This window comes from Melanerpes formicivorus, unplaced genomic scaffold, assembly GCF_026170545.1.
Source record: "Melanerpes formicivorus ecotype bairdi unplaced genomic scaffold, bMelFor1.0.p_v2 SCAF_228, whole genome shotgun sequence".
Taxonomy (NCBI): Eukaryota; Metazoa; Chordata; class Aves; order Piciformes; family Picidae; genus Melanerpes; species Melanerpes formicivorus.
Genome location: NW_027142580.1, coordinates 1 through 15,460, shown reverse-complemented (window position 1 = coordinate 15,460; position 15,460 = coordinate 1). Strand labels below are relative to the sequence as shown.

At 59.1% G+C, this 15,460-nt stretch overlaps 1 protein-coding gene across 1 annotated transcript in view; it reads right to left on the bottom strand.

Annotated features, from left to right (window-relative positions):
• The window catches only part of LOC137458158 (hydrocephalus-inducing protein homolog), a 65,926-nt gene extending 59,557 nt beyond the window's left edge, over positions 1–6,369 (bottom strand). The window contains exons 1-6 of the mRNA XM_068169844.1: positions 6,331–6,369; positions 5,466–5,582; positions 3,876–4,010; positions 2,991–3,190; positions 1,041–1,165; positions 159–357 (exon numbers count right to left, since the gene is read on the bottom strand). Coding sequence (XP_068025945.1) covers positions 159–357; positions 1,041–1,165; positions 2,991–3,190; positions 3,876–4,010; positions 5,466–5,582; positions 6,331–6,369 — 815 coding nt within the window. The remainder of the gene's footprint in view (positions 1–158; positions 358–1,040; positions 1,166–2,990; positions 3,191–3,875; positions 4,011–5,465; positions 5,583–6,330) is intronic.
• Between the last annotated feature and the right edge of the window lie 9,091 nt (positions 6,370–15,460).

Here is a 15,460-nt window from a genome sequence, read left to right as displayed (position 1 = left end):
GTGCTGAGCTCCAGTAGCCCAAAGCCCAGGGATCCAGGCCTTGGTGCTGTGGGGGCTTTCCTGGCCTCCACCACTGCAAAGCACCCAGAGCCCTGGAGGCCACACTTGAGTGTCACCCTTGGAGAGGGATCTGCCTGCAGTGCAGCTTTCCAACCCACCTCTGCTGCTGCTCCTCCTCCTCCTGACTAGCAGCAGCCTTCCACTGGAAGTGAGCTCTCACACTGCTGCTGTTGTGGATGAGCAGGGTGCTGCGGCTGCTCAGCGACAGGTAGGTCTGCTCCATGCTCAAGGAGCTCCTGTCCAGCCTGATGTTCACATCCACAGCTGTGCCACTGAGGCTGCTGTGAATATCTTCTCCTGCAGGAAAGCAGAGGGGAGTCTTGCTCATCTCACTTGCAAGCTACAGCAGCATTTGGATCCTTTCTGCCAGCCCCAGAGAGCTCCAGTGCTCACTGCAGGGCTGCAGCACCACAGCAGCACCCAGGGAGCACATCAGGCTGCCCAGGAGCCAGGGGCAGCAACAGGGACAAAGCAAAGCTCTGCTGCAGGCAGAGGAAACACACCCCGAGGGCACCTGTGAGCAAGGCTCTGCTTCAGCATCAGCTCTGCTGAGCCAAGCCTGTGGGCAGCATTTGGAGGTCCCAGCTCCGCTCCCCACTTACTCCTCAAGGGCCTGCTGAGGCTGACACTTCTCCTGGGGCCTGCTCTTGGCTTCTCCCACCCCAGGAGGAGTTTGACACCTCTCCAAGGAGGCAGTGAGCACTTCCTGCCCGAGCCCAAGAGCCTTTTAGTCCTGAAGCTGGGAGGTGTGGGATGGAGATGGATGGAGGAGAGTGCAGCAAAAGGCTCTGAGGCAAGGCAAGGGAGAAGCAGAGCAGGGGACAGAGGAGTGCCAGAGGCCCTGGGCACCACAGCGTCTGACAGAGCCCTGCCCTCCTCCTGTCAGCCCTCAGGCCCAGCACTGGCTGGGAACCAAAGCTCAGGCTCTGCAGTGGGCAGCCAGGGACACAGAGTGCAGGCAGGCAGTGCCCAGCACTGACCTGAGTCCCAGTGCAGGCTCAGGACCCCGCGGTGCTCCCCGGTCCGCAGCGGCAGGAACTCCACAGCCACCTGCACAGCAGCACCGACCCCCAGAGCTCCCACACAGGGCTCAGCAGAGAATGGGCTGCAAGAGAGAGACACAGCAGGGCTGCTGCAGAGACCTGGGCACCACAGCCCTGCTGCAGGCCACTGCTCTGCAGCTGCCTTCTGCAAGCAAGGAGCAAAGCAGCCCCAAGCAGCAGAAGCAGAGAACCTTTTTGGCTGGAAGAGATCTTTCAGCTCCAGTCCAACCATGCTCCCATTGCTAGGGCACCCCCAAACCATGGCCCTCAGCACCACACCAACCCCCCAGGGATGGGGACTCCACCACTGCCCCAGGCCACCTGGACCAGGCCTTGACAACCCTCAAGGGCAAGAAATTGTTCCTCATGTCCCAAGCCACACACAACTGAGGGCATTTCCTCGTGGCCTAGCACTTGTTCCTTGGGAGCAGAGACCAAGCCCTGCCTGGCTCCAGCCTCCTGTCAGGGAGCTGAAGAGAGACAGAAGATCTGCCCTCAGCCTCCTCCAGGCTAAACATCCCCAGTGCCCTCAGCCTCTCCTCACAAGACTTTTGCTCTAGACCCTTCACCAGCTTTGTAGTCCCTCCTGGAGCCACCCCAGCACCTCAGTGTGCTCCCTGCAGTGAGGGGGCCAAAAGTCAATGCAGTACTCAGGCTGTGCATCCAGTGCCCAGTGCAGGCTACACTGCCCTGCTCCTGTTGGCCACACCATGGCTGACCCAGGCCAGGATGCTGTTGGCCTGCTCAGCCACCTGGCCACCGGCTGGCTCATCTGCAGCCTCTGTTGAGCAGCACCCCAGGTCTTTGCTGGGCATCTTTCCAGCCACTCTTCCCCCAGCCTGCAGTGCTGCAGGGGGTTGCTGTGACCCAGGTACTGGCCCTGCCACTTGGCCTTGATCAACCTCATGCCATTGGCTTGGCCTTTGATCCAGCCTGGCCAGGTGCCTCTGTAGGTTAACAGGCAGCTCAGCACTGCTGCCCAGTTGGGCCTGTCTGCAAACTGACTGAGGCAGCCTCAATGTCCTCACCCAGGGCATTGAGCAAGTGTTCAGGAGAGCTGGCCCCAGCACTGAGCCCTGGGGACCACCACTGGGGACCAGACACCAAGTGGAGTTAGCTCCACTCACTGCAGACAGCAGAAGGAAAACCAACCCCCCAGGGGATCAGAAAGAGAGCTCCTGGCTCAGTGCTGAGGAGATTCAGCCCTCAGAAGGGCCTAGAGTAGAGAAGGACAGCAGGTGCCCCATACACTGCATCCAGCTCCCTGCAGTGAGGCTGCAGAGCCCAGCTGCTGGCAATGCCACCAGAGCAGGGCTGCTGGAGAGCACAGGGCTGGAAGGGCTGCTGGAGAGCACAGGGCTGGAAGGGCTGCTGGAGAGCACAGGGCTGGAAGGGCTGCTGGAGAGCACAGGGCTGGAAGGGCTGCTGGAGAGCACAGGGCTGGAAGGGCTGCTGGAGAGCACAGGGCTGGAAGGGCTGCTGGAGAGCACAGGGCTGGAAGGGCTGCTGGAGAGCACAGGGCTGGAAGGGCTGCTGCAGAGCACAGGGCTGGAAGGGCTGCTGGAGAGCACAGGGCTGGAAGGGCTGCTGGAGAGCACAGGGCTGGAAGGGCTGCTGGAGAGCACAGGGCTGGAAGGGCTGCTGGAGAGCACAGGGCTGGAAGGGCTGCTGGAGAGCACAGGGCTGGAAGGGCTGCTGGAGAGCACAGGGCTGGAAGGGCTGCTGGCACTCAGAGCTTCCCCCTGGCTCCCTGCCACCCAGAAACCTCACCTCAAGAGCTGCAAATGGCAAGGCAACTCCTGGCCCAGGAGATCCCAGCCTAGAAAGCAGAGCCAGGGACAAGCAAAGCCTGGCCTGAAGAGCAGAGCAGGATGCTGAGCTCCTCACCTCTGAGTGCTGAGGCTGTAGTGAGCCTCCCGCTCGCCCACGTTGCGGAGCAGCAGAGTCCTCTGGGTGCTGTACTTGACTGGGCAGATGGAGAAGTTTAGCTGCTGGGGGAAGTCCAGCACAGCCTGGGCACCTACAGCCCGGATGGGCACAGTGAACTCCTCCCTCTGGGTGACACAGAGCAGCTGGTGACAGTAATCCTGCAGGGAAAGGAACAGCCTCAGCAGGCTGCAGGCAGTGCCAGCCCCAGGGCAGAAGGGAAGCTGCTGGGCTTTGTCTCACTGCCAGCTGCAGGCAGAGATGCAGCAGCCCCTGGGCACCCTTCTCTCCTGCAGCACAACTGGCACAGGGCTGGGAAGGATCAGAGCTGAGCCAGCCCCTCTGCCCCACCTGCTCTCTCAGCAGGCCAGCAGCACCAAAGCAGATTCTCTGATGCTTGGATGCTGAGGCAGCCCAGAGTGACTCCACCTCAGGGGTGCCAGCCCCCCAGAGCCACTGAAGCCTGGGAAAGGCACCCAGCTGTGCCACGGTGCCAAGTGCAGTCCCAGCAATGCAGGCACCTCCTGGAAGCTTGGCAGGGATGCTCAGGCACATTGCCCAAAGGCCTTTGCCACATCACCATCAGCAGTGGCTCCCAGCTCCCCACAGCCACCAGGCAGTCACCTGGGCATGGAAGGAGATCAGGCTGGTCAGGCAGGACCTGCCCTTCCTAAATCCATGCTGGCTGGGCCTGAGCCCTTGGCCATCCTGTAAGGGCTGTGTGATTGCACTCAAGATGACCTGTTCCATAACCTTGCCTGGCACTCAGGTCAGGCTGACAGGCCTGGAATTCCCTGGCTCCTCCTACCACTGCAGGCAGCAACCTCTTGAGACCTGCAGCCTCACCTTGTTCTCCTCAGGGGTGAAGAGGATGCAGTAAGTAGAAGCCATGCCAGGTGCTACCTTCTGGCACACATCCTTGGGGCCAACCAACTTGAAGTAAGGAGAGGTCTCCAGGATGACCTTCACCCACTGAGGAACCTGCAGGGAAGACACAACTGGGATTTTGCCACCTGTGGCACTGTGAGAAGAAACCTGGCCATGGCCAGCTGCCATCCTTCCTTCCCAAGGCACTTCCAGCACAGAGGACAAGGCTGGAGCCAAGTTCCTGCTGCCTGGGCAAAGGAGCTCTGGGACATGGGCTGCAGGCCCAAGCCCTGCTGTGAAGCAGAGCCAGAGGAAAGGAGAAACTGAGGCCCATTTTAATGAGGAAAGGGGAAAGAGCAGCACAGTGTCTGGGGTCAGTGTGGAGCACACCAATGTCCCAGGGGCCTCTTGCCAACACTCCCAAGCCAGGCACCAGAGCAGGAATGGCTCTGTTCTCCCCAGCAGGAACTGAGAGGGACCACACTTTGCAGCCTTCCTTGCCAAAGGGCCTTCTCTTTCCAGCCACAGCCCTGGCAAAGCCTCTTCTCTCAGGACACACTTGGACTGCTCTTGCTCTTCCCCCACAGCTTTTGTTGTCCCCTTGTTTCCCCCAGGAGGGAGGTGTGTGGGGGGGAGCTCCTTCCCCTGCTCTCATGCAGGCTGCTTCTGCCTTCCCAGCTGCTCTCCTCTCCCCTTCACATCTTGCTCCCCACTGCAGAGCAGCAGCTTCCAGGACACTTCCTTTGCTGACCCTTCTCTGCCTCCAGCACACTGCCTGCTGCCTGGCAAGAGAAGCCCCTGTGTGCACAGGCTTCTCTCCTGGAGCACCTTTGAACCCAGCCCCACTCCTCCCTCCTGTCTCTTCTCACCAGCTTGCTCTGGGCACCTGCCTCACTCCAGCAAATGTTTCCCCAGCTCAAATTCAAAGGGTCTCAAATCTTCCTCTTTCCACAGGAACAAAACTGCTGGCATTTGGCAGCATTTCCCTGCTCCACTTCTTTGGGGCATCTCCTCAGCACCACCAATTCTTTCCAAGCACAGGTGGAGACCTTCAGGAGGAGATGGCTCTGGATGTGCTGTGGTGTTCCAAAGGGAAAGCAGAGCTCCAGGAAAGCCCCAGCAGGGCTGAATGAAGCGTAGCAGGACCCCCAGGTCGTGCCTAAAGGCCTCCCCTTGCTGCTGCTCCATCAGTCTGTTCCACTGCTCTTTCCAAACACCTCTCCTGGAGTTTCAGTGCCACTCCCTAGGACTTATTCCAGCCTCAAGCAGAGAAGACGACCCCTGAGCTTTGTCAGGGGATTGAAGCAGCTAAGCAGGCTGTGAGAGGCAGAGAGGCCCTCCCCAAAGGCAAGAGTAACCAAGGAGCCATCAGGATGCGCTGCACACCTGAGGCAGAGCGTGAGACGAGAGAACAGCTGCAGAGCCCTCAACATTCTCAGCAAGCCAGGGCTTTCAGAGGCAAGGCTGCTCTCTAGGCAAGCTCCTCTGGGCTAGCTCCCAGCAGCACATGGCAGTGTCAGAGACAGCATGCCCAGAGAGGGCAGGTTCCTCCCACCCCCCAGCACTTACCCTGCCCTTGTTGCGCAGAACCAGCGTCGCTTCGTAGACCTGGTGGGGGAGGTAGTTCTGGAAGACCACCTCTGCTGGGAGAGGCTCAAAGCAGCTCTGCTGCAGGGCAGCTGGCAGCTGGGGGTGCACAGAGAGCAGGGAGAGGTTCAGCTGCTGGCAGCAGGACTCATGAGTGACAACCCTACACTGCTCTCCAGTCCAGCCCAGTCTCCTGGCGAGTCCCTCTGCCCAGCTCAGCCTGGGCAAGCAGAAGCTCTCCCACCTGGCTCCTGGGTGGCTCAAGAGGAGCTGGGCTGTGCTGAGCAGGCTCAGGCTAAGCAGCTCTTGGGCTGTCTCTCCAGGTTCCCTCTCCCAAACACAGGGCAAAGCCCTGTGCTGCTGTGGTCACACAGCACCAGAGCACTCCCTGACAGTGCTGGCAGCACTCATGGAGCAGCTGAGGGCCAGCAATGGACAGGAGGCTCCAGGGGAAACACTCTGGGGATGATCTTTGCTCTGAGGCAGGGAGGCCGAGGCCCACACAGCCCCAAAGAGCTTTGCCAGTGTAAAGCCTGGGAGCTGCTACGGAGAGAACAGCAGCAGGGGAGGGAAGGCAGGACAAGGAGAGCTGAGTGCTGGCGAGGTTCAGCTCCTTTCTCTGCAGCACTGGGCAGCTGGAGGAGGACTGGACTTGGCAGCTCCTTCTGCCAGGAGCTTTCAGTGGCTCTTTGGTCCTGCTCTGGTGCTGCTGCTTTTGTTCCACTCCACTGCAGCAGCAGCCTGGCAATGCACACAAGCAGCAAATGCTGGCAGAGCAGAGGCACTGCTAGGAGAAAGTTCCTCCCTGCTTTGCCTCCCCTCTCCCAGCTGTGCTGCTCCCACTCACCAGACCCAGGCAGCTCTCCTGCTGCTCCACACAAGCCATGGCCAGGCTGAAGCCAGCAGCTGCAGCATGCTGCCAGTTCTCTGTGTGCCCAGCTGAGGGCTTCCCAACCTCCTGGGCTGGCCAGGGCAACCCACAACCAGTATGTCACAGGTCTGCTGCTGGCAATTGCTGCTCAGCAGCCTCCCTCCCTGCTCTGCCCTCGGGGCTGTGTGCTCTGGCCAGCAGCTCTGCAGCAAAGCAGCTTGAGGCACAGCTGCAGCAAACACTGAGCCAGACAAGGCACAGCCAGGGGCTGAGGCCCCTCTGCAGCTGGCAGGAGCCTGCAGCCTGCAAACCCAGCCCCCTGGGAGGGCCCCAACCTGCTGCTCCACCCCAAAGCACCACTGCAGCTGAGTGTGCTCAGTGCTGAGCAACTCCTGCAGGCCTTCAGCCCCCCAAGGCCAAGGCTGCCAGCAGCGAAGGAGTCCCAGCCCCAGGCACTTGGCAGCGACCACCCCAAGCAGCAGCTGCCTGTGGCAGCAGGAGGATGGCAAATGGCAAGCTCCTGCCCTTGTGTCCTGCCCCAGCCTGCCCCCTGCATGGGGCTTGAGTGCCAGGGGCTCAGCTCCAGGAACCCCCCCCAGCTGCAGCAGAGCTTCTGCAGCACAGCTCAGGACTTGAACAGCTCAGCAGGGAGCAAGGTCTGAGCTTTCTCCTGGCAGGAGGAACTCAGCACTGCCAGCAGCTGCACAGCACAACAGGACCTGGCCAGCCAGTTAGAGCTAAGCTGGAGGCAGGCCTGCCACGAGCAGGCTCCTCTCCAAATGCCTCCCCAAACAGCAAGGAAAGGGCAGGAAAAGCTTACCTTTGGGCAGGAGGCCTCACTGGAGTCTGCAAGCTGGGCAATCAGGGGCAGGGTCCTGGCCTCAGGCTTGCCCCTCCTGGTAACAGGGGGCAGCTTCCCCTCCAGGCTGCTGCCCCTCTGGGTGGAGATTGGGGGCAGCTTCCCCTCCAGGCTGCTGCCCCTCTGGGTGGGGATTGGGGGCAGCTTCCCCTCCAGGCTGCTGCCCCTCTGGGTGGGGATTGGGGGCAGCTTCCCCTCCAGGCTGCTGCCCCTCTGGGTGCAGATTGGGGGCAGCTTCCCCTCCAGGCTGCTGCCCCTCTGGGTGGAGACTGGGGGCAGCCACATCTCCTGAATGCTGCCCAGCCTCTGCTTGAGCCGGGGCAGCCTCCTCTCCTCAGCCTTGCCACCCCTCTGGATGATCTGGGGCAGGCTCCCCTCCTGAGTGCCACCCAGGCTCTGCTCCATGAGCTCAGGCATCTCCTGCAGGAAGGAGGAGGGAGTCAGCTGAAACACACACCACCAGCACAAGCCACAGCAACCCCTCTGCTCCTCTTGTCCGAGTGCCACTGAGGAGTAATTTGTGGTCAGAGCTACCAGGCCAGTCCTGGAAGCCTCCTGAGGGACCTGCTGCAGTGTTTCAGATCAGAGCATTCCTGAGCCAGAGCAGAAGGGACAAGCTCTAACCAAGGGGCTCTGTCCCATGAGCTGCTGCCTGCTTTGCTGGGGCACTCCTGGGGATTGCTGCTCTCTGGGCATTTGTTCCCTCTGTAGTGCTGCTGGATAGAGCCAGGGAGCTCTGAAGAGAGCAGGGCAAGAGTGCTCAGAACTGCCCCAGCTCTGCCCTTGCCCCAGGCTCCCCAGCCTGCCCTGGGGAGATGGCACTGCTGGGGGAGGCAGAGGAGAGCAGAAAAGCAGCCCTGTGCCAGGACTGAGGTGCAGAGGAGTGTCTCCAAGTCTGAGTTCTCCTTCATTAGCACTTTTCTCTCTGTCCTGGCCTCACAGAGCCCTCCTCAGAAGCCTACAGAGACATCTCCTTGAGAGACCATCAGCACCAGGGCATCTCCAGTCAGGTGAGCTGCAGTCAGCAAAGGGGACAGTTATGGAGAGGAAGGAAGAATTGCCCTGGCTCCAGAGGGGTGGCTCTGTGCTCCATGGAGGCTATCCCAGCAGGGTGGGGGTTGGAAGGCACCTCTGGGGATCAGCCAGTCCAACCCTCTTGCAGAAACCCAGAGCAGCTTGCCCAGGATCACATCTAGGTGGGTTTGGAATCTCTCCAGAGAAGGAGACTCCACAACCTCTCTGGGCAGCCTGCTCCAAGGCTCCTCCTTGACCACAGCAGCTACTTACAGTTCCAGGCTGCTTTGCCTCTCTGGCTGGCTTCAGGTGACCAGGTGCTGCCACTGTGCCCTGGAGCCCCTCAGGCATTTTGGAGGGCCTCCTGGAGCGCTGGTTCTGCTCAGTGGCCATGGCTCAGCTCACCTGCAAGGAGCAGCAGCAGACCTTTGAAAAGCCAGAAGCCCACTCCCAGCAAAGCCAAAGGCTCCACAGTGTCTCCAGGCTGGGGCATCCTTCCCCAGGGGAGAGCACCTGGGCTGCCCTGCTGCTGTTTCTGCCTCGGGGAGCACAGGGCTCCATTCCCTGGGCAAGAAGCAGAGCTGCTCAGCAGAGTTGCTCAGGGCTGCTCTGCTTGGCTTCAGGGACAGAAATGAGCCAGCAAAGATGACTCCTTCCAGACACACAATTACCACAGTGCCCACCAGCATTTCTCCATGGAGAATGAGGGCCCTGCTCTTCACTCCCTGACACCCAAACTCAAGGCTCCCCACAGGCACTCCAGAGGCTGCAGCAGCAGAAAGAAAAGCAGGAAACCACTCAAGGGAGAAGCTCAGCAAGAAATGCTGCAGGGGTGAGAGCAGGGCCACTTAAGGCTTCATCCTAACAGCAGCAGAGGCTCTCCAGCCTCCTTAGCCTACAAGTAGCATGGCTTAACAGGTCCCCCTGAGTGAACCAGGTCCAGGTTAACTTCTTCCACTCAGCAGCATGGCCACCACCTCTCCTCATCGACACAAAGCTATCAACAGTGAGCTCCACTCTGCTGAGGGGCACCAGCGATCCACAGCCAAGCTGGCACAAGAGGCACTGCCAGCAGCCCTGGAAAACAGCCTCTCCCCCTTGCTGAACCATCTGCAGATCCTGCAGCAGCACTTCCCAGTGTCCAGCAGAGGCTGTTGATGGTCACATCCTGAGCAGCTGCCTTCCTGGAGCCTCCCTGAGAGCTCTGAAATGCTCGGTAACCCTCAGTCCCAACCAAGCTGCTTTCATCTCAATCCTCCAAACCTTCTTGGGCAACTAATTCTCAGTGTGCCTGCCCCACCCCCACACTGGGGCCCAGCCTCTGGAAGAACAGAAACACTCAGCTCAGAGACATCCAGCTGCAGAAGGGGAAGTGACCAAAAGCAGCAGCAGGAATGCAGCCTCCAGCCTGACCTTGGCAGGCTCAGCCTGGTGCCGGCTCCCCAGCACACACAGGCACTGCTGGCTGCCAGGACAGGGAACATTACCAGCGGCTGCCCTGCTGCAGCACTGCCTGGGACCCCGTGCTGGTGAAGCTTGGACTTCACGGAGCTGTTTCCCATCCCTCAGTTCAGAGGCAAGGCTGGACAACCTGTCCTGAGTTACCTGCAGCCTCCTGAAGCAGTCCAGCCTCTGGATTTTCAAGAGAGAGATGCAGGAATTGCTGCTTCTCAGGAAATCCCCTAGGGTTTTAAAATGCAAGGAAAGGAGAGTTGGGCTGGGGGAGCTTTGCAGTCTCTGCTACCTAGGCAGCTGCTGCATCTTTCATCCTCAGCCTGCACAGCGTTTGCTAGGCAGAGGAGAAATCCTCTCCCCCCTCACTTGCAGATGGGGCAGCAGAGGTGAAAACTGAAGGCAAAAACATCCCAAAGCCCAAGTGCAAGGGAAGGAGGATCAGACTGGCAGCAGGGAGACAGGCAGCCTCTCTCCCCTCCACGTTTAGTCCCAGCCTGGAGGCAGACACAGCAGCATCCCATGGCAACAAAGAAGACCCAGAGGGATTTTGTGTTTCAGGGAGCAGTTTGTCCAGCTGTGGGGGCAGGGAGAAGGGGCTCCAGCTCCTCCGGGGGTGCCCAGCATGGCAAGTGCTGCAGCTCCAGGGGCCTGTCCCCCAGCACAAGAACCTCCCCTTGGCTAAGGGGCAGCCTCCTCCCTCAAATCCTGCCCCGAGCAGCAGCTGGGTGCCGGCAATGGCCTCAGCACTGCTGGGTGGGACAGCGGCGCTCAGGCTTCCACCCTCCCTGCTCAGCCCTGCTCCCAGCCCTCCCTCCTGAGGCAGCCAAAGCCCCTCCCGGGGCTTGGCTGGGGAGGGGACACAGCCATCGTCACCTCGGCCCGGGGCCGGCACCAGTCTCCAATGGGATCCACCAGGATCCACCAGCATCCACCAGCATCCACCAGCGATCCCACTGCCACACAGTCGCGGCTGGGCTGTGCCTGGTTGCCACAGCGACAGAGCCTGAGGCCACCCAGCGGCACCCTGGCAACCGCGGGGACAAAGAGGGGAGTGCCCAGCGCTGGCACCAGATGGCAGCCAGCGGGCACAGGGCTGCCCAGAGCCTACAGGGGAGCTGCCTGTGCCCCCCTGCTCCAGCTCCCCCAGGGCAGGCCCAGAAAGCCCCCCAGGAGCCAGGGCTGCCAAGCTGCTCCTGCGGGGAGCCCCCACACAGCTCCTGCTGCCCCAGGAGACTCAAACCAGCTGCCTGCCCCTCTGGCCATGCTGCCCTGGCTGAGCCCAGGCTGCCACTGGCCTCCTGTGCTGCAAGTGCCCCTTGCTGGCTCAGGTCCAGTTCCTCACCCACCGGCACCCTGAGGCTGCAGGCTGCTCCCAGGCTTCCCAGGGAGGCTGTGGCTGCCTCTTCCCTGGGGGTGTCCAAGGCCAGGTCGGATGAGGCCTCCAGCAGCTGAGTCCAGTTGAGAGCTGTCCCTGCCCAGGCTGGGAAGGTTGATCTCTGAGGCCCCTTCCAACCTCAGCCCTTCTATGCTGTTTCAAACACAACTCACCCTACAAAGCAGTCTTGCTTTTCACTCACCTCAGAGAGGGAAGAGCACTGCAGGATGCATAGCCCAGAGTGGCTCCCAGAGCCCCTGCTCAGGCAGCATTGCCCCTGGCAGCTAAAGGTCTGCTTTGTTTCAGCAGCAACCTGACTCTGTCAAACTGCTCAAAGGAACTACAGAGCCTGCAGGTCCCCCACACTCCCGGGGGGGTCAGGGGCGCTGAGAGATGTCTGTGTTCCTCTTGGCCCCACACTCCCTTGCTGCCCAGGAGGCCCATGGTGGGCTGCAGGACACTGTCAGCATGCTGTGCAGCACTGCTGCAGGTGCTGGCAGGGACACTGCCAGTGCCCTTCCTTCAGCTGGCCCAGGATGTCACCCAGCTGCTTCAGCACTCCTCCAGGCGTGGCTGGAAACCGGGGAGCACAGTGCTCAGTCAGCTCAGCATCTCCCACAGCCATGCCCAGGACCTGCTTGGCCAAGCAGAGGCCCCAGCCAGGCCCCAGCTGCAGTTCCTTGACCCCCAAACCCACCTCCTCTCAGCCAGGTGTACCTGCTGGCAAGGATTCAGCTCAGCTCATCCAGATCATTGTTGAGTTTCACCTGCAGTTCCTAGAGGCTATCTCTGGCTTCTGGCTCCAGCTGGAGGAGGGACAGATTGGAGAAGCCATCAGGGTTCCTGGTCCAGCCCCGGGGGACTTTCTGCATGCCAAATGCATCCCTGGGCAGGGTGAAGCCCGTCCATCATCTGACATGGTGGAAGAGCAGGGTGCTATGGAATGGGAGAGCATGGTCCCATACAGGGGTGAGGAACTGGGGTCTGCAGCCAGTGCTGTGGAGCCAGGGAAGGGACTTCCTCTGGGTAGAGGACACTGGTTCAGCTCCCCCACATGGCTCCCTCCTGGACACCTAATATGCACCTCCTTCCCACTCATGGCTTCAAACATCTTCTCGAGCTGGACAGGGAGCTGCTGGATGTTGTTCATCAGAATGCAGGGCTGAGGGGAAAGGATGGAAAGTGGAGTCAGCACCAACAAAAGTAGCTGGAACAGCTCTCTGCTGCCCCAGCTCCCTCCCAGCATGTACTCCTGGACGTGAGAACAGTCATGGCAGAGAGCCCTGCCTGCAGCATTTCAGAAACTGCCACGGGGCAGAGATGAGGGCAGAACCTTCATCACAGGAGCCAGCCTTGGAGCTGAGGTGAGGGGCTGGGCCACCATGTGGGAACAATTCTGCCTGGCAGAACCAGACAGGTGGCAAGCAGAAGGAAGACACCATCACCACTTTCTCCTTGGAGAAGGAGAGTAGGCAGGATGCAGACACAGTACGAGGCAAAATCCTTGGAGATGATCTCAGCGTACTGGAGCAGCACATTGCTGGTCTGCAGCCACAGGATGGCAGCAGCAAAGACACCCAGACAGCAGCAAAGCAGAGAGAGAAGACCTTGAGTCCCACAGCAGGGAAACAACCTGGGTAAGAGCTGGGGCTCCTAGACCCTCTGGCCCTATAGATGTGCCAGAAGCACAGCCTCTGGAAGCCAGACCCAGCACGCTTGGTCTCAGTAAGCAGCTCCATCACCCTCACAGCTCTGAGCATCAGCCAGCAAGGCTGCACAAATCTCCCACAATGCAACGAGCCACCAGCATGTAACTTATCTAGATTCATTGACCAATTATCTCATTATTGAGCTAATCTCCTCTGCTATCAAAGCTGGGAGAGCCACAGGTGCTGTGGCATGCTTGCTTGAACATGCTAGAGGTGGTGCAGTCTGTGCCCTATGTCATTGCCTGCAGCTGGACAGGAAGTGACAGAGAGTGCAGGAGCCCTGGGCCAGAGCTGAGTCAAGAGTGCCAAGAGTGATGCTGGCCCAATGGCCCCACCCTGGTAGCTGCTCACCTTGGCAAACTTTCTTATGTGATACCCAACAATCAGGGGGGCAGAGCACTCAAGCTTCTTGATGATCTCGAGCTCTAGCTCTGGTTAAAGCTGGGAGAAGACATCCACCACCGAGCTGGAACTGGAGGATTTTAGCCCTGTTGGGGACAAGCCCCCTGCCCAGCCCCCAGCAGCAGGTCCTGTACCAGCAGTCCTGTGCATACCCCATTCTCCTTGTCCTGCTCCAGTGCTCCATGCAGGATATCCCAGGACACCTCTTCATTCTCATCCAGCCACTGGAAGACAAAGGGCTTGAACCATCTGGAAGAGAGGGCCCAGCCCAGCCAGCCCCTGGGGCACAAGCACTGCCCCCCACCCCCTGAGGGCTGCACTCCCGCAGGTGCTCGGGCCCTCGTCTCTTGCAGGCAGGCAGCTCGGTGCCGTACTCGTTGTAGAGTCACTGCACCTTGGAGTGCAGCTGCATGGAGTCTGTGTTCTTGCACAGGCAGTGCTTGTCCTGCCTCTGCACGAGGGGAGTGTGCCCAGGCTTTGCCTTGAGCCCCAGCCCTGCAGGGAAGCTGCTTCAAGGGCAGCTCCTGGGATGCCAGGGAAATGGGGTGAAGATTGAAAAGCTTCTTGGGTGGGGATTTATGCCAGGTGTTGTGTTAGTGAGGGGGTGAAATGGGTTTGGCCAGGGAACAGGTGAGGTGAGGGCAGGGCAGAGTAGAGTATGGCTCCTGCCTGGTTCTCCAGCCTGGCTTGGGGTGTCACAGGAGCACTCACCCTCCATTGCATATCCTGAACAAAGAAGGTTCCACATTACCTCAGCACTGATGGTCTGCACATTTACTTCCTGGGGAAGCCTAGGGCAAGGGGAAAGTGGAGGGTGGACCAGTCCCACTTGGAGACAGATCCCCCACACCACCCCCCTGCCTCAATTTTCCCCATCTGTAGGTTACAGGTCACTTCCAAAGGACAAAAGCCACTACAGCCACTGCATGGGCACTCCCCTGGGGTGCAAAGCACCCTACCCAGCACCTGCTCACTGGTTCAGGCAGGGTTGTGTAGGAGTTCTTGTCCTCCCAATAAAGGAGACTATCAGGGTGATGAGCTTAGACCAAAGGTGGTCTATTCCCCTCCCCCTTCCTGTCCAGGAAGCCTACAAACAGGAGGACACTGCTGCCATTTTCCCTCTTTGCTCCTGCCTCGCTTGTTCTGAAGGACCAACAGCCACTGCCTGGCCTCCTGGTGCCGCCACAGGGCCAGGCCCTGGCCTTCTCCCTGCCGCATCCACACTTCTCTAAGGGACTGAAATCCACATACACTGAGGGAGATACAAAGCCATCCAAATTCGGTTCTATATATTTTCCTACTCATCCTTATTCCTCACCCTTGTAAACCCTCCCTGTTAATACTATCCATACATATATTGTTAAAAAGAATTTACTTCTCCTACTTCCAAACCAACTCCAGATTAGTTTTTGGTAGCTTTACTTCCTTCTCTTTCCCCTTGTCTCAGCATGTGTGGACACATCCCCCTCCTTTCCTGAGGGGAACAAAGGCCAAAGCATTAGCCAGGTGGCACAAACAATTGCACACACCCATCTCATGAGATGCTTGTGCTAATAAGAAGTATGGGCACAACTCTAGCTTCATGCTTCCTGTTGCTTACAAGAGTTGTTGCTTCCTGCCAGTTGTTTATGAGAATGACCACTGGCCAAATCCAGCCTCAAGAAACTTCAAAGGAATGGAATGGACCAGACCTTCAAGATCATCGAGTCCAACCTATCATCCAACACCACCTAATCAACTAACCCATGGCACCAAGCACCCTATCAAGTCTCCTCCTGAACACCTCCAGTGATGGTGACTCCACCAACTCCTTGGGCAGCACATTCCAATGGGCAATCACTCTCTGTGTGTAGAACTTCCTCCTAACCTCCAGCCTAAACCTCCCCTGGCACCGCCTGAGACTGTGTCCTCTTGTTCTGGTGCTGGCTGCCTGGGAGAAGAGACCAACCCCTTCCTGGCTACAACTTCCCTCAGGGAGTTGTAGAGAGCAATGAGGTCTCCCCTGAGCCTCCTCTTCTCCAGGCTAAGCAACCCCAGCTCCCTCAGCCTCTCCTCACAGGGCTGTGCTCCAGACCCCTCCCCAGCTTTGTTGCCCTTCAGAGCAAGGAAGTGAACAGAGAAGAGATAAGAAGAGCGAAGACTGTTTTAGAATAGAATAGGAATAGAATAGGATAGGATAGGATAGGATAGAATAGAATAGAATAGAATAGAATAGAATAGAATAGAATAGAATAGAATAAGATCAGAATAGAAGTAGAATAGAGGGGAAGGTTTGGGAAGGGAAGGTTTGGG